This window comes from Aquarana catesbeiana, linkage group LG01 (genome assembly GCF_042186555.1).
Source record: "Aquarana catesbeiana isolate 2022-GZ linkage group LG01, ASM4218655v1, whole genome shotgun sequence".
In the NCBI taxonomy this organism is placed as follows: domain Eukaryota; kingdom Metazoa; phylum Chordata; class Amphibia; order Anura; family Ranidae; genus Aquarana; species Aquarana catesbeiana.
Window position 1 is genome coordinate 574,212,531 of NC_133324.1, and position 25,196 is coordinate 574,237,726.

General features: G+C 43.0%; 1 protein-coding gene across 1 annotated transcript in view; it reads left to right on the forward strand.

Moving 5' to 3' along the window:
* The window catches only part of GTF2E2 (general transcription factor IIE subunit 2), a 149,827-nt gene that overhangs the window by 63,669 nt on the left and 60,962 nt on the right, over nucleotides 1-25,196 (forward strand). Inside the window, exon 4 of the mRNA XM_073597671.1 lies at nucleotides 22,740-22,847. Coding sequence (XP_073453772.1) covers nucleotides 22,740-22,847 — 108 coding nt within the window. The remainder of the gene's footprint in view (nucleotides 1-22,739; nucleotides 22,848-25,196) is intronic.

A 25,196-nucleotide genomic window follows, 5' to 3' on the forward strand; every position in this document is an offset into this window, starting at 1 on the left:
AGCATCTCAGGCCAGAAGATCTTAGGGCAGTCTCTGAGGTGTTTTTTTGCTACATCTTAAGCCAGCAAAAGCTTGGTAGGTAGGTACGGCTCGTTTGGCCTTCGAGGTCTGCCACAGAGTTGTCAGTCTTTTGCCTTGCATTTGACTCTTGGAGCAGAAAGTATGGGCTCATTATTTAAAAACAAAACAAAAATAAAACCCTCAATGGTAGCGGTCCCAAAACCAAATGGGGACATAAGGCCTAGCTTAGAGCTTAAGCCGCTGGACATCCTTCTGTTTCAGATGGGCTCTGTCCATTTAGTGTTGACCTCTGCGAGAGGTAGATTTCGGGGTCCATAGTCATCAATGATGCATATCTTCATGTGCCTTTTTTTTTTTTTTTTTTTTTTTTTTTTGCAAATTGCAGCGCAAAGTCTTCTTTTTTTTTTTTTGTGACTCTCTGCTCTTCAGGCTGGCCACAGCTCCGAGGGTTCACAAAGCTCCCAGCCCAGTACTGAACTTGCTCAAAACGCAGATGTACCAATCTTCGTATACCTCTATAATCTTTGTTCAGGAAGCAGTCTGTTCCAAATTTTCCTTTGATCCATTTCTGCAGTCAGAAGTTGTATCTCTAGGTCAAGGCATGTTCTCTACGTACAGTCCAGCTCCAGGTCTTTGGTAGAGGATCATTCTCTCTGTCTGGAACATGAAGTTCCAGGCATTGGATTGCCAGAGGGCTCTGTTCCCGGGGTATTGCAGAGCTAAGATTGCTGGTGGTTGTTTCGAATTCTGGAGAAAGGATGGGGAAGATAATAACCACTGATGCCAGCTTCTCCAGTTGATTTGAAGGTGGCTATAGTTCAGTGGACTTGATCTCCACAGAAGAAAACACTGCCCATCAATATCTTGGATTTTTGGCCAGTACGCCTTGCTCTGGATGTTGGGACAAGCCAGATGTAGGTGTAATCGAGAAATGCCTCTGCAGGCATATATATTAAACCCCCAGGAGTCATGCGGCTCAGGAAGGTGAACCAGACTCTGTCTGAGAAGTGCTGTCTCTATCACTAGTACATACTCCAGGTATAGAACAATGCCAGGGGGAACTCTTTAGGTGGATCTGCTAGATTCCATGTTCCAGAACAAGTGAGAACAGGTTGTGTCTGGGACGAAAGTCCCACCGGCAATAGAGGCAGATGCATTGGTAACACCTTAGGGACCAGTTCTCCCTTATTTGATGCTTTCCCTCTGTTTCGACTTCAACCACATCTTTTGCGAAGAATCCGTCAAGAATAGTGTTAGCCGAATTAGCCCAGGAGGGCTTCGTACGCTGACATAGGGAGGCTTGCGGGGGTTGCTCCTTGAACACTCCCAGTCCAGCGGGACCTAATGGTCTTGAGTTCTGTATCTCAGCACTGTTGAGCCCTGGAAGCTGGTTTCAGGGAACCTCGATTACAGGACTCAGAAATAATTTTTTTCCTGGGGGAAGCTAGGAAGTGGCACCCACAGGAATATGAGTGGGGCATTTTTCATTTCTTTCTCCAATCAGTAGGGGAAAGGGGATTGGCCTTAAGTACCATTTAACGGTTCAAGTTCATCCCTATCCATTTTTTCCAGAGGCTATTGTTTCTCACTCCTGGATTCATACTTCATACAGTGTGTACTGTAGATAATCCCACATGTCAGGCCACTCTTGTGTCCTTGGGATTGGGATTCGCTCTTGTCTGTCTTTGCAGAGGCCATTTTTTCAACCAATCGGGAGACTGTTTGTCCCTTATCTCAGAAGAGGACAGCTTCTTTGGTTGCTATCACTTCACTAAGTGGCGCGTCCTAAGATCGCTACCTACTCTAGAGGTAGTTCAGACGCTCAGGGTCTACTTGAGTTGTCGGCACAGGTCAGGAATCCTGATTTGTGCAGCCAGAAGAGCCCAGGAAGGGCAGGCGGCATCCAGGTCGAATGTTTAGCAGTGGATCTGCCAGTTTACCAAGAATGCCTATTGTATTAAAGGGCAAAATCCCATTTTTTTTTTTTTTTCTGAGAAGAGATTCACTACCAGGTGTGTGGGAGTATCTTAGGCCATCAGGTGTCAGTGGTCCAGGTGTGCAAGACCGCTATTTGGTCTTTCGTTTATACAGCCACTGGGTTTTTACCAGGTGGACATCAAGAACATGGAGGAGACTGCCTTGGTCTCAGCGTTTTACAAACGGTAATAGTGGCAGTCTGAAGATGTCGGCTCAGATGCGGAAGACTGACGTTCTGTTTGTATTGCCAGAAGGACTCAAGAAGGGACAGGCAGCATCTAAGTCGACTATTTCCCAATGGATTCAACAAGTGATTGTTCAGGCGTACAGTTTAAGGGGTAAAGCCCTGCCTTTTCCAGTAAGGGCACACTCTACCATAAGAGTGAATGCTTCATGGGCAGTTCATCAAGCATTGATCGCTCAGATTTGCAAGGCTGCTACTTGGTCTTCGGTGCATACATTCACTAGGTTTTATCAAGTGAATGTTAGGACTCAGGAGGATGTTGCATTTGGACACAGTGTACGTACTGCAGGCAGCAATATAGATCCTGTTGTTCTGATGGTGTTTCTTTGGTCATAATGGGTTCCCTCCCCTCAAAAGCATTGCTTGGGGGCATCCCAGTTAGTTATTATGGCTGCTCTGTGTCCCGTGATAAAGAAATTTAGGATTTTTTTCTACAACTTCCCTGTAAAATCCTTTTCTTGGAATACATCACAGGACACAGAGATCCCTCCCCTCTTGTCTGGGAAGTTTATTGCTTGCTGCAAAACTGAGGTACTTCCTGTGTAGGAGGGGTTATATAGGGGAGGACTTCTTCTTTGATTGATTTACCAGTAGGTGGCGTATAACCCAGGTAGTTATTATGGCTGCTCTGTGTCCCGTGATGTACTCCAAGAAAAGGATTTTACAGGTAAGCTGTAGGAAAAAATCCTAATTTTTACTTTGCAACTTGCAGTAGTTCTTACCTTTTCCCCCACAATGTCCACGAGTGAGTGCACGTGTGTGCGTTTATTTTTTTTGGGGGGGGGGGGATGGGAAAGGTTAAATGTTCTCAGACAATACTACAGCGCATATTGATGAATTTTCTTTCTATTTTTTATATAAGTGATATTTATCAAGGTACCATTAAATTGGTTTAAAAAATATAGCCATATATAATGTTTCAAGTGGCTGTGACTGACATATAATCTATTATTCACATGTGACTGCAGTGTTCTAATGGTAAACTCTCTTAGCACATGCTTAACCCTTTTGTGACCGGGAGTATCCAATGTCTAGAAGCCCAATCCCCAGTTGCTTCGATATGCTTCAGTTAACTAGAACTAGCACTCTTTGACTGATTTTCCAATTTAAAAAATCTTTAAAACTTTTGTTTTAAAAAGACATATATCCCATATATCCCTTTCAGGGCAAAAGTGACAGTGTCTCTTAAAAGGGCATCCCCTAGCTCCATTACACCACATTCACGCTTGTGCGACTTTGGACATCAGTCGCATGACAGGTCGTACCCCATGTTTTCCAATGATAACCATTCATATATGTACGACTTCAAAGCAGTTCATGTGCTACTTTGATCCAACTTTCATGCACCTTGAGTGCCATAGACATCAATATTAACCGTCAAAAGTCCTACCTGAATGTTTTACATGCAAGAGTTGTGCAACAGTGGGTCTGACTTTGCAGAGGGACAACAAGTCACATCCATCCAAAGTTGCGTTAAAATTGTACTCCAAAGCTGCACAACTTTGGTGTCATACAAGTGTGAATGGAGACTTGTATTTGCATTACCTATGCTTCCTCACAGCTCCTTGCTCCTTTTGTAGCCCCCAGCCGCTTCAGGATATGTAGGAGCATGTCATATCAGTGTTGGCTACAAAGCAGCAGGGAGTTCCAAGGTGTGCAGGTAAGAGAGGTATTTAGGTATTAAAGGCTGACCCATCCAGAGACACAGGACGTTGTCTGTTTAAGGATATATTGAAGAAAAAATAAAAAATAAAAGGGGGGGGGTGGGAGCCATACTTATTTACACACCGGTGCTTAACCTATGGTAAAGGTTGGTGTAATAAATAAATACAGTATCTCAGAAAAGTGAGTACACCCCTCACATTTTTGTAAGTATTTTATTATACCTTTTCATGTGACAACACTGAAGAAATGACACTTTACTACAATGTAAAGTAGTGAGTGTACAGCTTGTATAACAGTGTAAATTTGCTGTCCCCTCAAAATAACTCAACACACAGCCATTAATGTCTAAACTGCTGGCAACAAAAGTGAGTACACCCCTAACTGAAAATGCCCAAAGTGTCAATGTTTTGTGTGGCCACCATTATTTTCCAGCACTGCCTTAACCCTCTTGGGCATGGAGTTCACCAGAGCTTCACAGGTTGGCAATGGAGTCCTCTTCTACTCCTCCATGACAACATCACGGAGCTGGTGGATGTTAGAGACCTTGCGCTCCTCCACCTTCCATTTGAGGATGCCCCACAGATGCTTAATAGAGTTTAGGTCTGGAGACATGCTTGGCTAGTTCATCACCTTTTACCCTCAGCTTCTTTAGCAAGACAGTGATCGTGTTTGGGGTCGTTATGTTGGAATACTGCCCTATGGCCCAGTCTCCGAAGGAAGGAGGATCATGCTCTGCCTCAGTATGTCATAGTACAAGTTGGCATTTATGGGTCCCTCAATGAACTGTAGCTACCCAGTGCCGACAGCACTCATGCAGCCCCAAACCATGACACTCCCACCACCATGCTTGACCGTAGGCAAGACGCACTTGTCTTTTTACTCCTCACCTGGTTGCCGCCACACGCACTTGACACCATCTGAACCAAATCAGTTTATTTTGGTCTCATCATACTACAGGACATGGTTCCAGTAATCCCTGTCTTTAGTCTGCTTGTCTTGAGCAAACTGTTTACGGGCTTTCTTGCGCATCATCTTTAGAAGAGGCTTCTTTCTGGGAGGCCAACCATGCAGACCAATTTGATGCAGTGTTTCGGCTTATGGTCTGAGCACTGACAGGCTGACCCCCCACCCTTTCAACCTCTGCAGCAATGCTGGCAGCACTCATACGTCTATTTCCCAAAGACAACCTCTGGATATGACGCTGAGCACGTGCACTCAGCTTCTTTGGTCGACCATGGCGAGGCCTGTTCTGAGTGGAACCTGTCCTGTTAAACTGCTGTATGGTCTTGGCCACTGTGCTGCAGCTCAGTTTCAGGGTCTTGGCAATCTTTTTGCAGCCTATGCCATTTTTATGTAGAGTAACAATTCTTTTTTTTTCAGATCCTCAGAGAGTTCTTTGCCATGAGGTGCCATGTTGAACTTCCAGTGACCAGTAAGATAGGGTGAGAGCGATAACACCAAATTTAACACACCTGCTCCCCATTCACACCTGAGACCTTGTAATACTAACAAGTCACATGACACCAGGGAAAATGGCTAATTGGGCCCAATTTGGAAATTTTTACTTAGGGGTGTACTCACTTTTGTTGCCTGCAGTTTAGACATTAATGGCTGTGTGTTTTAGTTATTTTGAGGGGACAGCAGATTAACACTGCTATACAAACTGCTTTCCAAATACGCAGCGGCTAAAAAAAGCATAGATGTGAATGCGTCCCATAGAAAATCATGTAAATGAACTGTAGTGCAACTAGGCCTAAGACGTTTAGTAACATAATGGGGTTAAAAAAAACTAAAATGAGCCCTTTATAGTGCAAAAAAAAGCAGATAATCACTACTGTAAGGGGTTCATTTTTTTACTGTAGAACTGTGAAAGTAATATTTACAGTAGTGATTATCTGCTCTTTTTGTACTATAAAGGGCTCATTTTAGTTTTTCTTAACCCCATTATGTCACTGGTCGATTAATCGATTATGAAAATAGTAATCGATTAATTTCGTAATCGATTAGTTGTCGATTAATCGATTAGTTGTTTCAGCCCTAGCAAGCACCATTAAACACCGTACACAAAACCCACACTACAAACACTACAATGAGTAACATTGTCCAAATAAAAGAAATACACCCCACCTTAGAGATGATTCCCCAAATTGTGTACAGACAGAGGTCACCTGCAATAAATATATCAAGGTTAAAGCCAAAAAATGCATCAGTGGGCTCAGTCCATAATGGTAGGTTTTCTAAAGGAAAGGGAACCACCAATGAAATTGATATTTAAACAAAAGCAGGTAATGGCAGCTAAAGAAGCCATGCAGTAGCAGCTAAAGCACACAAACGCAAAGCACCGGCCACTTTATTAGGTACACCTATTCGATCGCTTGGTAACACAAATTGCTAATCAGCCAATCACATTGGAGCAACTCCATGCATTTAGGTATCTAGACGTGGTGAAGACAACTTGCTGAAATTTAAACCGAGCATCCGAATGGGGTCGAAAGGAAACTTAAGTGATTTTGAATGTGGCATGTTGGTGCCAGATGGGTTGATCTGAGTATTTAAAAAATTGCGGAACTACTGGGATTTTCATGCACAACCATCTCTAGGGTTTACAGACAATGGTCTGAAAAAGAAAAAATATCCAGTGAGCTGCCGTTGTGTGGATGAAAATGCCTTGTTGATGTCAGAGGACAAAGGGCAGACAACCAAGGTATACAGAATACCTTCTCTGAATGCACAACACATCGAACCTTGAAGCAGATGGGCTACAGCAGCAGAAAACCACACCGGGTGTCACTTCTGTCAGAACAGGAAACTGAGGCTACAATTCGCACAGGTTTACCAGAATTTAACAATAGAAGATAGGAAAAGTGTTGTCTGGTCTGATGAGTCTCGGTTTCAGCTGCAACATTCAGATGGTAGGGTAAGAATTTGGCGTAAACATGAAAGCATGGATCCATCCTGCCTTGTATCAACGGTTCAGACTGGTGGTGTAGTGGTTTGGGGGATATTTTCGCAGCACACTTTGGGCCCCTTAATACCGATTGAGCATTGTGTAAATGCCATGGCCTACCTGAGTATTGTTGCTGACCATGTCCATCCCTTTATGACTACAGTGTAATCATCTTCTGATGGCTACTTCCAGCAGGATAAAGCACCATGTCACAAAACTCAGATCATCTCACCACTGGTTTCTTGAACATGACAATGAGTTCACTGTACTCCAATGGCCTCCACAGTCACCTGAACTCAGTCCAATGGAGCACCTTTGGGATGTGGTGGAACGGGTGGATGTGCAGCCGACAAATCTGCAGCAACTGCGTGATGCTATCATGTCGATATAGACCAAAATCTCTAAAGAATGTTTCCAACAACTAGTTAAATCTATGCCACGAAGAATGAAGGCAAAAGGGGGTGCAACCCAGTAATAGCAAGGTGTACCTAATAATGTGGCCAGTGAGTGTAAATCGACCCCAATCAGGATTGGATGGCAAAGCAAGCAGCAAAAGTAATTCACTGTTTAGGTATAGCAGCGTATTAAAAGTAACTGAGATTAGACAGTGCTTGCCCGCAGATAAATATATGAAGGTAATACTAATTGGCTCCTGATCTGAAATATACTGTATAACCTCAGTGATGGGACATCTGCATGATGCAGATCAGCAAACCAGGCTTTGATGGTAGTAGTAACAGACGGTATGCTCCCAGTTCAGTCCAGGCAGCGGAACAATGTCCGACATTCCCTGTTTTAAGGGCCTGTGTCGAGGGGGGTTTTGTCAATGTCAGAACTGCTTCTATCCCTATAAATGTCAATAGGAAGCTTGAAGCAGGTTAACACAGTTTTTAGGGAGTCAACTGCAGGTCAAATCCCACCTGTAAATGAACTTTGAATGGTCTCAAGCTGGAGATAACAGTTGTGCAATATTAATGATGATATCCGCCTACATAAGTTTTGTGGTTTGGCCTGAGTTCTACTTGAACTTTGTAGTTGTATCTTGCCCCTTAAAGTCTATGCAAAAATATGCGCCTCACTGTTCAGTGCAATAAGCCTTTTTATTCAGCACATGGTCACTTGCTGTCAAAATACATGCTTGCTTGATCTCCTGTTGCACAGCAGTTGAACAGTCACGGGGAATGAAAAAATACAGTTCTTTATGCAGATATAATGGGCACCATTTCTAAAGTCTCAAGGGCCATTTATGCATTGCCGAATAATGTGATTACCTCATTTTAGTTACTCGATGAACCAAGTAATCTGAACATGTGGAAGTAATCCCTGAAAGCCTGCCAAATGCTGACACCATGCTGCCTCATATCACTTATTATATTACAAACTTCTTTCACCCATTTTGTTAAAGGAGAGAACCCAGGAGACATTCCTGCTTAATTTATAATGGTAGACTGAATCGTCACATTATATTGATAGAGTAGACCAGTCAGTGACAGTCTTAAAACCGTTTTTTATATTGGGTCTCCTAATTCTGTTGGCTATAACTGGAAAACCAGAGCAACCTTTGGGACTGATACACAATCGAACAAAGAAGTGTCTATGTCAAGGTGGCCAATCTAATGTTCTCCTTTTTATAACCCAATTTAGAAATAAGAGCTAGCTTGAGTCTGTGTGGTTTGTGTAAAATTAACAGACTTATTTTTTTTTTTGTTTTGTCAGTAGCTATACATTGTCTTGAGAAAGTATTCACACCCCTTGACATTTTTCACGTTTTTGTTTTTTTACAACCGTAAATGTATTTAATAGGGATTTTATGTTGTGGACCAATACAAAGTGGCACATGCAGTTTTGTGCTCATAAGTTTACATACCCTGGCAGAATGTATGATTTCTTTGCCATTTTTCAGAGAATATGAATGATAACACAAAAACTTTTCTTTTACTCATGGTTAGTGCTTGGCTAAAGCCATTTATTATCAGTCAGCTGTGTTTACTCTTTTTAAATCCTAATCACAACAGAAACTACCCAAATGACCCATATCAAAAGTTTACATACCCCAGTTCTTAATACCGTGTATTGCCCCCTTTAACATCAATGACAGCTTGAAGTCTTTTGTGGTATTTGTGGATGAGGCTCTTTATCTTCTCAGATGGTAAAGCTGCCCATTCCTCTTGGCAAAAAGCCTTCAGTTCCTGTAAATTCCTGGGCTGTTTTGCATGAACTGCACGTTTGAGACCTCCCCAGAGTGGCTCAATGATATTGAGGTCAGAAGACTGAGATAGCCACTCCAGAACCCTCATTTAAATTTGCTGTAGCCAATGACCGGTCTACTTGGCCTTGTTTTGGATCATTGTCATGTTGGAATGTCTAAGAACGTCCCATGCGCAGCTTCCTGGCCGATGAATGCAAATGTTCCTCCAGTATTTTTTGATAACATACTGCATTCATCTTGCCATCAATTTTGACCAAATTTCCTGTGCCTTTTGTAGCTCACACATCCCCAAAACATCAGTGATCCACCTTTGTGTTTCACAGTAGGAATGATGTACCTTTCATCATAGGCCTTGTTGACTCCTCTCCAAATGAAGCATTTATGGTTGTGTCCAATAAGCTAACATTTTGGTCTCATCACTCCAAATGACTTTGTGGCAGAAGGTTTGAGGCTTGTCTCTGTGCTGATTGGCGTATTGTAAGCGGGATATTTTGTGGCATGTGCGTAGTAATGGCTTTCTTCTGGCGACTCGACCATGCAGCCCATTTTTCTTCAAGTGCCTCCTTATTGTGCATCTTGAAACAGCCACACCGCATATTTTCAGAGAGTCCTGTATTTCACCTGAAGTTATTTGTGGGGTTTTTTTTTTTTGCATCTCGAACAATCTCCTGGTCGTTGTGGCTAAAATTTTAGTTGGTCTACCTGACCGTGGTTTGGTTTCAACAGAACCCCTAATTTTCCACCTCCTTGATTAGAGTTTGAACACTGCTGATTGACATTCTCAATTCCTCGGATATCTTTTTATATCCCTTTCCTGTTTTATACAGTTCAACTACCTTTTCCCGCAGATCCTTTGACAATTCCTTTGCTTTCCCCATGACTCCGAATCCAGAAACGTCAGTGCAGCACTGGATGAAAGATGGAAGGGTTTGTAAAGAGTCCAGAAACTCATTTACCTTTTATACACGCACACACTAATTACAAGCAAACAGATCACAGGTGAGGATGGTTACCTTTTTAATAGCCATTCAAAACCCTTTGTGTCAACTTGTGTGCATGTTATCAGACCAAAATCACCAGGGTATGTAAACTTTTGATCAGGGTCATTTGGGTAGTTTCTGTTGTGATTATGATTTAGAAAAGAGTAAACACAGTTGATTGATCATAAAAAGCTTCAGCCAAACACTAACCATGAGTGACAGAAATGTTTGTGTTATCATTCATAGTCTCCGAAAAATGGCCAAGAAATTATAAATTCTGAGAGGGCATGTAAACTTATGCGCACAAATGAAGTAGTGAAGTGGAAGGAAAATGACAAATGGTTTTCAAATTGTTTTACAAATATCTGAAAAGTGTGGCATGCATTTGTATTCAGCCCCCTTTACTCTGATACCCCTAACTTAAATCTAGTGCAGCCAATTGCCTTAAGACATCACCTAATTAGTAAATATAGTCCACCTGTGTGTAATTTAGTCTCAGTATAAATACAGCTGTTCTGTGAAGCCCCCAGAGGTTTGTTGGAGAACCTTAGTGTACAAACAGCATCATGAAGACCAAGGAACACACCAGACAGGTCAGGGATAAAGTTGTGGACAAGTTTAAAGCAGGGTTAGGTTATAAAAAAAATATTCCAAGCTTTGAACATCTCACGGAGCACTGTTCAATCCATCATCCGAAAATGGAAAGAGTATGGTACAACTGCAAACCTAACAAGACATGGCCGTCCACCTAAACTGACAGGCCGGGCAAGGAGAGCATTAATTGGAGAAGCAGCCAAGAGGCCCATGGTAACTCTGGAGGGGCTGCAGAGATCCACATCTCAGGTGGGAGAATCTGTCTACAGGACAACTATTAGTTGTGCACTCCACAAATCTGGCCTTTATGAAAGAGTGGCAAGAAGAAAGCCATTGTTGAAAAAGCTATAAGAAGTCCCGTTTGCGAGAAGCCATGTGGGGGACACAGCAAACGTGGAAGAAGGTGTTCTGGTCAGATGAGACCAAAATGGACATTTTGGCCTAAAAGCAAAATGCTATGTGTGGTGGAAAATTAACATTGCACACCACCCTGAACACACCATCCCCACTGTGAAACATGGTGGCAGCATCATTTTGTGGAGATACTTTTCATCAGCAGGGACAGGGAAACTGGTCAGAGTTGATGGGGAGATGGATGAAGCCTAAATGCAGGGCAATCTTAGAGGAAAACCTGTTAGTCTGCGGAGGTTCACTTTCCAGCAGGACCGTAAACATACAGCCAGAGCTAAAATGGAATGGTTTAGATCAAAGCCTATTCACGTGTTTAGAATGGCCCAGTCAAAGTCCAGACCTAAATCCAATTGAAAATCTGTGGCAAGACTTGAAAATTGCTTTTCATAGACGCTCTCCATCCAATATGACAGAGCTTGAACTATTTTGCAAGGAAGAATGGGCAAAAAAATTCACTCCTTTTGGATGTGCAAAGCTGGTAGAGACATACTTAAAAAGACTTGCAGCTATAATTGCAGCAAAAGGTGATTCTACAAAGCATTGCCCCAAGGAGGGCAGAATACAAATGCACGCCACACTTTTTTCAGATATTTGTAAAAAAATGTGATAACCATTTATCATATTCCTTCTACTTCACAATGTGCCACTTTGTGTTGGTCTATCGCATAAAATCCCAATAAAATACATTTTACGTTTTTGGTTGTAACATGACAAAATGTGGAAAATTTCAAGGGGTATGAATACTTTTTCAAGGCACTGTATATCCTCTTTAGCTCATTACTACTTCTTTTTAGATGTGTGTGAACACCGCTCTAGGTCAGTCTCCCATCTCCACCTCCACTAACACACAGACCAGGTGCTGGCCCCGTCCATCATGGATTCCCATGAGCAAAAAAGAATTCTGGTTGGTCGCTCATCCAGTAAAATCACCTTTATTTCAGCAAGTCCATAAAAACATGTCCAAAAACACAAATAGAGGGGAACGACATCACCATCTAATGCATTTCACACTTCCTTAGCGCTTAGTCATAGCTCACATACAAATGTTCACTACAGAGATGTGTATATATACTGTATACATATATGCAATAATTACTTGTGATTGAAACAATCTGTGTGAAACAATTGGTTTGCGGCTATCAATAATTGGCAGATGACCGCCCCTGTTTAGGAATGCAAATGCAGAAACTCTAACATATATAAACGGGTATAAAACGTCAAAAGAATCTAATAAAGAACTGTCAGAAACCATGAAATCGGACCGAGACAGAAGTACAGTTAAATCACACTTGTTTAATAATAAAAGTAAATGGAACAAACGTAGTCAAAACATAGCCAAGCCAGAAGGTCATGGATCAGTGTAGTGAAACAGCAAGCAGGATCTGGAGCCAGAAGGGAAGTCAGCCAAGTAAGTCTTTAAACAGGAATGCAGGAAATGGTCTCTGTGATGTTGACCAAGGCAAAGGCAGAGATCCTCTGGGCTGGACGGCTTAAGTCTGCAGGACCGACGAGCAGGATATCAACAGCTTAGTAACTGTAGAGAGATAGGAGCTAGCAATTAGCCGACAGCTGAGCGGCCAGCTCAGAGAAGGAAGGTCTGAGCCCAGCCCGACAGTACCCCCTCCTCAATGACCCCTCTCCCTTGGAGGACCACCAGGCTTGAGGGGAAAACATTTATGGAAATTGCGGAGGAGGACAGGGGCATGTACGTCCGAGGATGAGACCCAAGAGCGTTCCTCCAGACCGTACCCTTTCCAATGCACCAGGTACTGTATGTGCCCACGGAACCTACGGGAATCAACAATGGACTGTACTTCATACTCCTCATGGTTTTCAACCTGTACAGGATGAGGACGTGGCACAGGGGTGGTAAAGCAGTTGCAGACAAAAGGTTTTAATAAGGAGACATGAAATACATTAGAAATACACATATTAGCAGGAAGGTCTAATGCGTAAGCCACTAGGTAATCCTGCGAAGAATATGGAAAGGCCCAATAAACCGAGGTGCAAACTTCAGTGAGGGTACACTAAGTCGGAGGTTGCGAGATGACAGCCAGACCCTGTCCCCAAACTGGTAGGAAGGCTCAGGCAGGTGTCTGCGGTCAGCATGGAGTCTGTAACTATCATTAGTATGTCGCAAAGCCTCCTGGACTTATGCTCAAGTGGAACGAAGACCACGGAGATGCTCATCTAACGCAGGAATGTTCTGCATAACAAATGAGTCAGGCAACATGGAAGGTTGGAAACCATAATTCACCATAAATGGGGACAATCGGTAAGCAGAATTCAACGCACTGTTGTGAGCAAACTCAACCCACGTTAATAGGTCTGACCAGTTGTTATTATGGTCAGAAATATAGCAACGTAGGAATTACTCCAAGGACTGGTTGGCTCGTTCTGCGGCCCCATTAGACTGCGGGTGATATGCAGAGGAGAAAGCAAGCTGAATTCTCAACTGTGCACAAAAAGGCTCGCCAGAACCGGGAATCAAACTGTCTACCCCTGTCCAAGACAATCACCTTGGGTAACCCATGTAAGCGGAAGATCTCCCGAGCAAAAATTGAAGCCAGTTCCTTAGAAGTGGGCAACTTCTTAAGTGGAATACAATGACACATTTTTGCGAACCGGTCAACCACCATAAGGATAACTGTTTTGCCTTGGGAAATGGGTAACTCCACAATGAAATTCAAAGACAGGTGGGTCCAGGGCCTCTGTCCATTGGGTATGGGTTGTAGGAGGCCCACTGGAAGGTGTCATGGAGTCTTACTCTGAGCAGACACGGAACAGGCTGCTACGAAGGCGGTTACATCAGCACGTAGACTAGGCCACCAGAATTGTTGGGAAGTGGCCCAAAAGAGTTTATTCTTCCCAGGGTGACCAGCAGCCTTGGGAGAATGGTAAGTCTGGAGCACGGCAGTACAGAGACTCTCTCGGACAAAGCAGCGGTCACAAGGTTTCTCAGGAGAAGCAAGGACCTGAGCAGCAAGAATTTTGTCACCCAAAGGAGAAGTGAGACTGGTGCGAACCGTAGCCAGAATACAATCAGCAAGAATCACAGGAACCAGAACTGACTCCATCTTGGAAGTGGAGGAAAATTGTCGTGACAAAGCGTCAGCCCTTACATTCTTAGTACCGGGTAAGAATGAGACAATGTAATTGAAACTTGACAAGAAAAGAGCCCATCACCCACTTCTGGGAGAGAGGCGTTTAGCCTCAGACAAGAATGTGAGATTCTTATGGTCAGTAAGATTCTTATGGTCAGTAAGAACCGGCACAGTGGTACCTTCGAGGAGATGTCTCCATTCTTTAAGGGCTAAAATGATCGCCAACAGCTCTCTGTCACCAATCTCGTAATTGCACTTCGCAGGTGACAATTTCTTGGAAAAGTAGCCACAAGGATGCATAGCGCTATGAGCTAGGATGTTGAGACAGAAGGGCGCCAACACCAGTCTCAGAAACATCAACCTCAAGGATAAAAGGTAACATAGGATCAGGATGTGCCAACACAGGAGTAGAAACTAAGGCAACCTTGAGATTCTCAAATGCCTTAACGGACTCTGGAGACCAACTCTGTGGGTTACCGTCCTTTATGGTCATATCAGTCAGGGGCTTGACCAGAGACGAGAAGTTACGAATCAACTTCCGATAATAGTTGGCAAAGTCCGGGAAACGCTGCAGAGGACGTAAACCCACGGGTCGGGGCCACTGTAGGACTGCTGAAAGTTTCTCTGGGTCCATCTAAATACCAGCAGTGGAAATGACATATCCCAGGAATTTAACCTGTTCATGATGGAACTCGCACATCTCCAGTTTACAATAGAGATTGTTCTCTTAGTTTCTGAAGCACACGACAGACATCTGTGTGGTGGCTCTCCAGGGACTTGGGAAAAATATGAGGATATCATCGAGATAAACCACCACACATAACTGCAACAAACCTCGGAGGATATCGTTAATAAATTCCTGGAAAACTGCCAGAGCGTTAAAAAGGCCAAAAGGCATTACGTGGTACTCATAATGGCCTGTTCTGGTATTAAAAGCAGTTTTCCACTCGTCGCCCTCCTTAATCCTCACGAGATTGTATGCCCCTCACAAATCAAGCTCCTTGAAAACCGTTGCTCCCTTGAGGCGGTCAAATAACTCCGTAATCAATGGAATCTGATAGACATTCTTAATCGTGAAACGATTTGAGACCCCTATAATCAATAGGTCTCAGTTCACCACTCTAATTCACAAAGAAGAAATCAGCACCAGCAGGAGACGAGGATTTGCAGATGAAACCTCGAGAGTGTGCGTCTGCAACATACTCCTCCAAGGCCTTATCCTCTGAGACCGACAAAGGGTAAACCCGGCCACGAGGAGGGGGTATGGCACCAGGTTAAAGGTCAATTGCGCAATCATTTGGCTGGTGTGGAGGCAAGCTACCGGCTTGACCTTTGTCAAAGACATCACTAAAATCGCGGTACTCCTCCACCAGGGAGGATATCTTACTGCATTGTGGCGACCAGGAGAGAACCTCAGCTTGGAGCCAATCAAGAGGGGTTGTGCCCCGGTAACCAAGGATATCCAATAACAGAAACTTAGGTGAGGAAATAACTTGGAATTGGATTATCTCATGGTGAAGAAGCCCCTACGGCCATGGACAACGGACCAGTCTCGTGAGTCACATGCTGTAGAGGTCTCCCATCAAGAGCCTCAACGGCAAGAGGAGTGTCACTCAGCTGCAGCGGAATCTAGTGCTTCTATACAAAGGCAGCATCAATAAACAGGCCTGCAGCCCCAGAGTCGATTAGGGCCTGTATGTCAACTCAGCCCAAGAAAAGGTGACCGTAACCAGGGGCTTATCCTTCTGAATAACTGGGGATGAAACAACACCACCTAAGGTCTGTCCATGACAGGACCTCAAGGTTTGGGCGTTCCCTGGATGGGTAGGACAAGACTTCAAAGAGTGACCTGCCTGGCCACAATAACGGCACAATCTCTCTCTCCCCCTAAAGATTCTCTCATCCGCAGAGAGACGCGTGAAACCCAAGTGCATGGGTTCACCTTCACTGACCGACTCGGTACCAGGAGCCATGGGAAGTGAGGAAGGCATGGGTGGGACTACAAAGCTTGGAGACAAACATACAGGAGGCTTCCTCAAGCGCTCCTTAAGAGAATTTTTCTCTGAGTCTGGAGTCAATAAGGATGGCAAACGTGATCAACTTCTCCAGCTCAGTGGGTATATCTTGGGCTGCTATCTCATCCTTGATGGTATCGGAGAGACCATGAGCAAAAGCAGCCACGAGGGCCTCATTGTTCCAAGCAACCTCTGCTGCCAGAGTACGGAATTCAATGGCGTAATCGGCAACAGTTCTCATACTCCGTTTGATGCACATGAGGAACTTGGCAGCAGAAGCGGAGCGTGCGGAAACATCAAATACCCTTTTAAAGGAAACCACAAACTCAGGGTAACTCAAGAAAACAGGTTTTTGCGTCTCCCATAGAGGGTTTGCCCAGGCCAAGGCTCTCTCAGAAAGCAAAGATATCACAAAACCTACTTTTGCTTCTGTCCGTGGGAAACGCCTGGGGCAGCATCTCAAAGTATATCTCGACCTGGTTGAGAAACCCTCTGCATTGGACTGAATCGCCCCCAAATCACTGAGGAAGCGGAGCGGAACCAGACATACCTCTTTATAGAGGTAATACTCGAGGTGGGTGCCTGCACAGAGATTGGAGCAGCAGCAGGGACGGCCTGCAACACAGGTTGTACTGGAGACTGTATCTTCTGGATTCATTCCCTTTACCTACTGTTAGAAACCATGAAATCAGACCGAGACAGAAGTACAGTTAAATCACACTTGTTGAATAATAATAATAGTAAATGGAAAAAACGTAGACAAAACATAGCCAATAGTTTGGTAACCGGAACGGATAGTCAGCCAAGCCAGAAGGTCAGGGATCAGTGTAGTGAAACAGCAAGCAGGATCTGGAGCCAGAAGGGATGTCAGCCAAACAAGTTTTTAAACAGGAACTCAGGCCTCTCTGTGATGTTGACCAAGGCGAAGGCAGAGATCCTCTGGGCTGGACAGCTTAAGTGGGCAGGCCTGACCAGCAGGATATCATCAACAGCTGAGTAACTGTGGAGAGATAGGAGCTGGCAATTAGCCGACAGCTGAGCGGCAAGCTCAGGGAAGGGCTGAACTAACTGAATACAAAATTAGGAATAAAAATCGAACCCAATTTTTAGAAAAAGTTAGAAAAAACATCTGAGGGTCACCAGTAGCAAGAAGTTGAAAAAATGTCTGTCGGGGTCACAATAACAAAAGTTTGAAAAAGTGGCTATCGGGGTCACCAGTAGCAAAAACCTAGGATGCACTTTATTCATTCATTTAAATGTGACCCTACAGGTTTAGGTTTACCCAGACGGGAGATCCAGAAAACCTTCTTTTTACACAGAAGTCTGAACTTATCACCACCTCTCGGCCATCATACTGAAATTTGCAAAGGTTGCACATAATTGCATATAAAATACCTAGTGTTAAAATTAATGAAGGAAGTAATGTCATAATTTCTGTCGTTTCTAGTAGAATGCACAGTCTCCCCTCTTAATGTGTGAACAGCAGGGGCAACCTGCAGGAGACTACCTTAATGCCCTTAGACCAAGGCTATCCAAACTTTTTTTTTTCAGAGGGGGCCAAATTTGATGAAGTAAACATGCGTGAGGGCTGACCATTTTGCCTGACATTCTTTGAACCTGTGTGTGGTGAAGAGATGGGCTCAGGCGTGTTATTTATATGTGTGTGTGTGTGTGTATGTATGTATGTATATGCATGTGTGTATATATATTATAAAATGTGTATGTGTGTATGTGTATGTATATGTGTATATATGTATATATATATATATAATGTTATACATACACAAAGCAGATCGTTCAGATAATCAAGCCAGTCATCCAGACTTCCAATCTCTGAGGAACAAACAGGAGATCACCTATGTAGTGAAGGTATGCCTTTGCAAACGATCAATAGGGATTGCTGATGCCAAAGATATGGGACCCCTCCCACCAACCCATGTATAGGTTGACAAGGGAAGGACAGAACTTGGCTTCCATAGAGACCCTGCACCTCTGGAAGTAGCAATCCCCATCGAACATAAAGTTACAAAAAAAAAAAAAGTTACAGCCTGAAGACCTAAAGCATGTGGAATCGAGGAATATAAACTGGTCTCACGTGTGATCCATATATAATCCTGCTACCACTCAAATCCTGCAGGTCGGCCAACAATTGTTTGTTATCCCAGGTAATTCAATCACCATTGGCTGAAGTTGGTGATCACTGACTAACTGATGACTTGGATTTAGCCTTTTATGTACTTTGGGCAAGTGATGAAAAACCATCATAATAGGAGCTAGTGGGATAAACACATCACTTTCCTCTTGAGAGAAAATACCTGCTATAACTGCTCTACACATTAGGATTTTCAAATTTTTACTGAAGGAATTGGTGGGATCTCCACTGAGTTTAACATGGGTATCTTTGTCTGACTATTGGTGTAAAGCCTCATCTTTGTATGAATGAGAGTCAAGCATTACCACCAATCCACCCTTATCTTCAGTTTGAATGACAATACTAGAGTCAGAGCCCAGATCCTGAAGGGATCTCCGCTCTGACTTAGTTAAATTGTCAGCAAACGTAAAGCTAGGATACAAAACCTTTGTGGCCAATTGTGTGAGATCTTTCTCAATTAACCTCTGAAACTGATCCATGTCCTTACCCCAGGAACTCACGGGGTAGAAATTATCAGATTTCAATTTAAAAGGAATAGCTGTATGATGACTGTAATCATTAGCCGGATCAGGACCAGATTCAGAGTGTAACTCGTCAAGGTCACATATTGCACAGGGCTCCTTAAAACTAAATTTACTTTTCTCAGGTATGACATTTCCTTCAATGATTTCATTACCAACAGTCTTACTAGATTCACCAAAATAATGCTTCCCAGGGGTTAAATAACGAACACATTTATTCACATCAAGAATAGTATCGAATAAACTGAAAATGTCTGTTAGGACAAAAGTTTAACCCTTTCGAAAGTTCTTTGTGACAGATTCATGACATTGTGGATCACTTCTGTGTCTGACCCCCCAAATGATATTGGGTGCCTTCTCCTGCATTTATCCCCCCGCCTTGTTGTGTTTTTTTTTTTTTTCTTTTTTTTTCCTTGTCTGCGGGCACGCTCATTTAACTGCTGTTGATCCATGGAGAGAGCACCAGAACAAAGCTTCTTGCTAATTGCTTTTACTAGTGCTAACTTATTTGTCTTTTTTTTTTTTTTTTTTTTCTATCCTGTCTATCTAAATGCAGCATCATAAGGCAGGCTTCACAGTTCCTGGTTTTCAGCAAATAACTCTTCAATTATACCTACACGGTCAGTGATGCTCAGTGCTCTTTCCCCAAGCATCACTTACTTTTCGAAAGGATCAACATGTAATTGATAAGGTGCACTGGACTGTGCAAGTTGCAATGTGGTTAAGGGTCATTTTAGTACCTATATCAACCAATAATTTTATATTCTGCACTGACATAAATAAAGTGAATTGAGATTGCCTACTATGGCTTACTACCATTTGTAGAATCTGTAGCTACAGCTTTAGTGGCAGTGTTTGAAAGGTAAATTCTGTAATAGGAGAATGAGATTTATTAGGTGCATATTCTGTGGTTGTCTTGGTGGTCACTGATGAGACCCTGAGTATATGACCACATCAGCTTTCCCAGGGCTACACTGGTAGCATGCGGGTCCAGATCCGCAACTAGCATAGTGGTAAAGTAAAGATTAGGGTCACAGCTCGGAAACATGTACCTTCAAAAACCTTTTGGCGGTTGTGGCGCTCATATTTTACTACTAGTGCAGAACACAGACCTCCTTTCATTCCTCAGGATGCATCATCTCACTACATCTCTTACTTTGAAGAATTGCCCTTTTTTTATTTGCTACCACCTCAGAAGATTGTGTACAATCTATACATAATCATTAATTTACTTAGTGTTTTAATGTGGCAGGTGTGTTTGTGTAATCTCTAGAGCTCGCACTTTTGAGAACACATAAATTGCAGTCATTTTGTAGTGCTTGTAAGGCTGATTGCACATTGGCTTATTGCAACGCTGTTTCTCCTAACATGAAAAAAATCTGCGTTAAAAATTCACCGAAGCTGTGTTTTATCTCCCATTTAGGAGAATTTAACAGCCATTGGTGTTTATTTCATTGACCAGGATTTTTAATTTATTCTGGCCATTTGAAATGAATAAAGTCTGGAGTGATAAACACGCCTAGCGCTTATAGGCGTTTGGTGTTTTTATAGCCGAAAGTTCCTCTCCTGAACACGATTCTTCTGCGTTCCAGAGTAGGAGCTTTGACTGCCTCTAAACACTGCTGCTCCTAACCTAACTTGTGCATGGACACAAAGGCTTTTATTGAGGTGTGTTCAGGGGCTTAGGCAAAAATTGCCAAAAGCCCCAAAAAATGTCAGTTTAGGAGCAGCAGTGTGCATGGGGCCTAACATGTAAAATCACAGACTTTATAGTTAATGAAATTCCTAGTTTGGCAGAGACTGTAATGCAGCAATTCCATAACTCATTAATCCCAGCTTTTACAACACACCATTGAAGCAGCTTTTAACACATGTGTAATATATTGATAGTAACTGTACTTCAAGAACGTGACGGCTTATCTTCTGTACATTGACATCTGGTGCTTATGTGCTGTATACTGTATGTAAAACAATAGTATAACCATATAATGCACATTTACTGATTATTAGCGACTCCTCTGTTCCCAATTCAGTGTGTAATGGTAGATACACACAGCATGGAAGACACACAGTGTTCTGCTGTTCTACTTCTTTAACAATTATCCAACGAAATCAAATCATGTGAAACATCAATGCCAGTCTAATTTAGTCCTGTACACTATTAGAAATTCACTGAGTCTCCTAATATTGTAACTTGAAGTTGATTCTACTGATATAACAATGGGGCCCTTAGAGCCTTTTCACACTGCCAAGGGGGGGGGGGGGGGGTCGGCGGTAAAGCGCCGCCAGTTTTAGCGGCACTTTACCATAGTTTTTGCGGGCACTTTTAACCCCCGCTGGTGGCCGAATAAAGGGTTAAAAGCGCGCGCAAAGCACTGCTGCCGAAATTTCAATGGGCAGGGGCTCTAAAGTGACTGAATAACGACTCCAGTGTGAAAGTGGAAGTCAAGTCAAATACTATCTAAGCTTAAACCTGCTCCCACCCCTTCTAAGCCCTATACTAAATACCCTGTACTGGAAAAAAGTCTATACTTGCCTATTCTGAAGGCGCTCTGATCTGGTATCATAATCTCTCCAGTGGCCAGCTTCAGTGAAGAACGGAGATCAGCAACAACTGCAGTGCCTATGTGGTGACTTCACCCATAGCTTTACTACGGAGCATCCATTGTTGGCTGTCCCTCCTCGACACTGAAGCTGGCACTTATAGCCAATCACGTGACTGGACCGGAGCACCTTCAGAATAGGTAAGTTAATATAGGCCTTAGAATGGGGGAGGGGGGGGGGGTGTTTGTGTATGTATTTGACTGGACTTTAATAAATGCTCTTTGACAAAGAAATAGAATACTGTTTATCGCTCTCAAATGGTTTGTTCCTAATTGCTTTAACCACTTAAGCCCCGGACCATTTGGCTGGCCAAAGATCAGAGCACTTTTTGCGATTCGGCACTGCGTCGCTTTAAATGACAAATGCACCCAAACAAAATTGACATCCTTTTTTTCCCACAAATAGAGCTTTCTTTTGGTGGTATTTCATCGCCTCTGCGTTTTATATTTTTTGCGCTATAAACAAAAAATGAGACCATTTTGAAAAACACGCAATATTTTTTACTTTTTGCTATAATAAATATCCGTCCAAAAAAATAAATTTTTTCTTTCCCTCAGTTTAGGCCGATACGTATTCTTCTACATATTTTAGTAAAAAAAATTGCAATAAGCGTATATTGATCGGTTTGCGCAAAAGTTATAGTGTCTACAAAATAGGGGATAGTTTTATGGCTTTTTGTTATTATTAATTATTTTTTTTCCTTGTAATGGCGGCAATCTGCGATTTTTATGGAGACTGCGACATTATGGCGGACACGGACAATTTTGACACATTTTTGGGACCATTGGCATTTTTACAGCGATCAATGCTATAAAATTGCATTGATTACTGTAAAAATGTCACTGTCTGTGAAGGGGTTAACCACTAGGGGGTAGTGAAGGGGTTAAGCGTATCCTAGTACGTGTTCTAACTGAAGGGGCGAGGGGACTGTGCAGGGGAGATGACAGATCGTCTGTTCATATTCTGTATGACCAGACTATCTGTCTGTTCTCCCGTCAGAGAACCGGAAACTGTGTGTTTACACGCACAGATCCCTGTTCTCGGTGTGCCCCAAGCGGGCACTCGCATTGGCTCCGTGGGTGAGCAGGGAACGCGAATGCGCCCCCTAGTGGCCGTCTATGGTACCAACGTACCGTGACGGCGATTAGCGCAGCCGAGCCATGTTGCCGCAGTACAACTGCGGCGGCTGGTCGGCATGCGGTTAAATTATCCATATCTTACTATTTCTTCATGTAAACGGGTAAGGCTGTGGAAGTCAGTATGTGCAAATTTAACATGTCAGTTTACCTTTGCAGACCCGACACCAGAGAGGCGACACGTACCCACTTTCATTAGAAGAAATCCTGGATGAAACGCAACACCTTGACATTGGAATGAAACAAAGGCAATGGCTAATGTCTGAGGTGAGGATTTAGACTAATGGCAGTTTGTTTGATTGCATGCCTGTTTGCTATAGATATGCATTACTGTGCAAAAGTTTTAGGCAGCTGTGAAAAAATGCTATAAATTAAGAATGCTATCAGAAATAGAAATGTTAATAGTCTATTTTCATCAATTAACAAAATGCAAAGTAAATGAACAGAAGAGAAATCCAAATTAATATTTGGTGTGACCACCCTTTGTCTTCAAAACATCCTAAATTATTCTAGGTACACTTTCATATCGTTTTTGAAGGAACTTGGCAGGTAGGTTGTTCTAAAGATCTTGGAGAGCTAATTGAAGATCCTTCTGTGGATGTAGGCTGCCTAAAATCCTTTTGTCATGTAATTCTACACAGACAATGATGTTGACTCCTTGCTCTTCTTTACGCTGAAGATACAACAACTAATATCATTGGGAACTATGTTTGGGGTGCTTTTCTGCTGCAGATTAAATTTGGGGCCAGTCGCACGCCTCCCTGGTGGTATAGCATGATGGATAAGTATCTGTCTGTATTTCTCTGCATTGGGGACTCCATTGATCCTGACCAAATCTCCAAATTTCTGTGTGCTGAAATGCAGCCCCAAACTTGCAAGGAGCCTCCACTATGCTTCTCTGTTGCCTGCAGACACTCATTCGTGTACCGCTCTCCAGCCCTTCGGCAAACACATTGCCTCCTGCTACAGCCAAATATTTCACCTCATCAGTCCAGAGCACCTTCTGCCATTTTTCTGCACTCGGTTTATATATTTTTGTGCATAGTTGAGTTGCTTAGCCTTGTTTTCACGTTTGAGGTATTGCTTTTTGGCCATAACTCTTCCATGATGACCACTTTTGGCTAGACCTCTCTGGACAGTAGGTGGGTGTATCTGGTCCCCACTGGTTTCCGCCAGTCCTGTGCTGATGGCATTGCTGGACATCTTCTGATGTCAAAGGAAACTAAGCATAATGTGTTCATCTGCTTCATTAAGTTTCCTTGGCTGACCACAGTCTCTACGATCCCCAACATTGCCGTTACTTTGTGCTTCTTCAAAGGAGCTTAAACAGCAGAAACCCTGGTCTGCTTTGAAATATTTGCCTGGGAGAGACCTTGCTGATGCAGTATAACTACCTTGTGTCTTGCTGCTGTGCTGGTGTATGACTTGTGACATGAAACTGTCTTCCACAACCTCCCCTTAGTAGTAGAGTTTGGCTGTTCCTCACACAGGTTTAACCGCTTGCCGACCAGTGCACGCTGATGTACGTCGGCAGAATGGTGCTGGAAGGAAAAGGGCATACAGGTATGTCCCCTTTAAGAAGCGGTGTCGCGGGCGCGCGCCTTCCACGGTCTCCGTCACCGTGGGTCCTGTGGACTCACCCTGCAGGTGCCCGCGATCGTGTCACGGAGAGGAAGAACGGGGAGATGCTTTTGTAAACAAAGCATTTCCCCGTTCTGCCTAGTGACAGGACAGTGATCACAGCTCTCTCTCATAGAGAGCTGTGATCACTGCCCTGTGTGTTGAAGTCCAGCCCCCTAGCAGTTAGAATCACTCCCTAGGACACACTTAACCCCTTCACTGCCCCCTAGTGGTTAACCCCTTCACTGCCAGTGTCATTTACACAGTAATCAATGCATTTTTATAGCATCGATCGCTGTATAAATGATAATGGTCCCAAAATAGTGTAAAAAATGTCCGATGTGTCCGCCATAATGTCGCAGTCCTGATAAAAATCGCAGATCGCCGCCATTACTAATAAAAGAAAAAAAAAAAATGCCATAAAACTATCCCCTATTTTGTAGACTCTCTATATGCTTTTTTGCAATTTTTTTTTATTTTTTTTTTTAACAAAAATATGTAGAAGAATACATATCGGCCTAAACTGAGGAAAAAAATTGTTTTATTATATTTTTGGGGGATATTTATTATAGCAAAAAGTAAAAAATATTGTGTGGTGTTTTTTTTTTTTTTTTTTTTTTTTTTTTTTTTTTTTTGCAAAATTGTCACTTTTTTTTGTTTATAGCGCAAAAAATAAACGCAGAGGCGATCAAATACCTCCAAAAGAAAGCTCTATTTGTGGGGAAAAAGGACGTCAGTTTTGTTTGACAATTGCTCAGTCGTGCGACGTTGTACCCAGTTAAAGCGACGCAGTGCCGAATTGCAGAAAGTGCTCTGGTCAGGAAGGGGGTAAAATCCTTCGGGGCTGAAGTGGTTAAAGGGTAACTCCACTTTCATGGGAAAAAAATTGCAAAAAAAAAAAAATATAGCATATACAATTGTGACACAAGTCAAATTGTAATTGAATGTTATTAAAAATTACCTTTCCCTTTTCAATCTGCAGCGCTGTAATTTTCT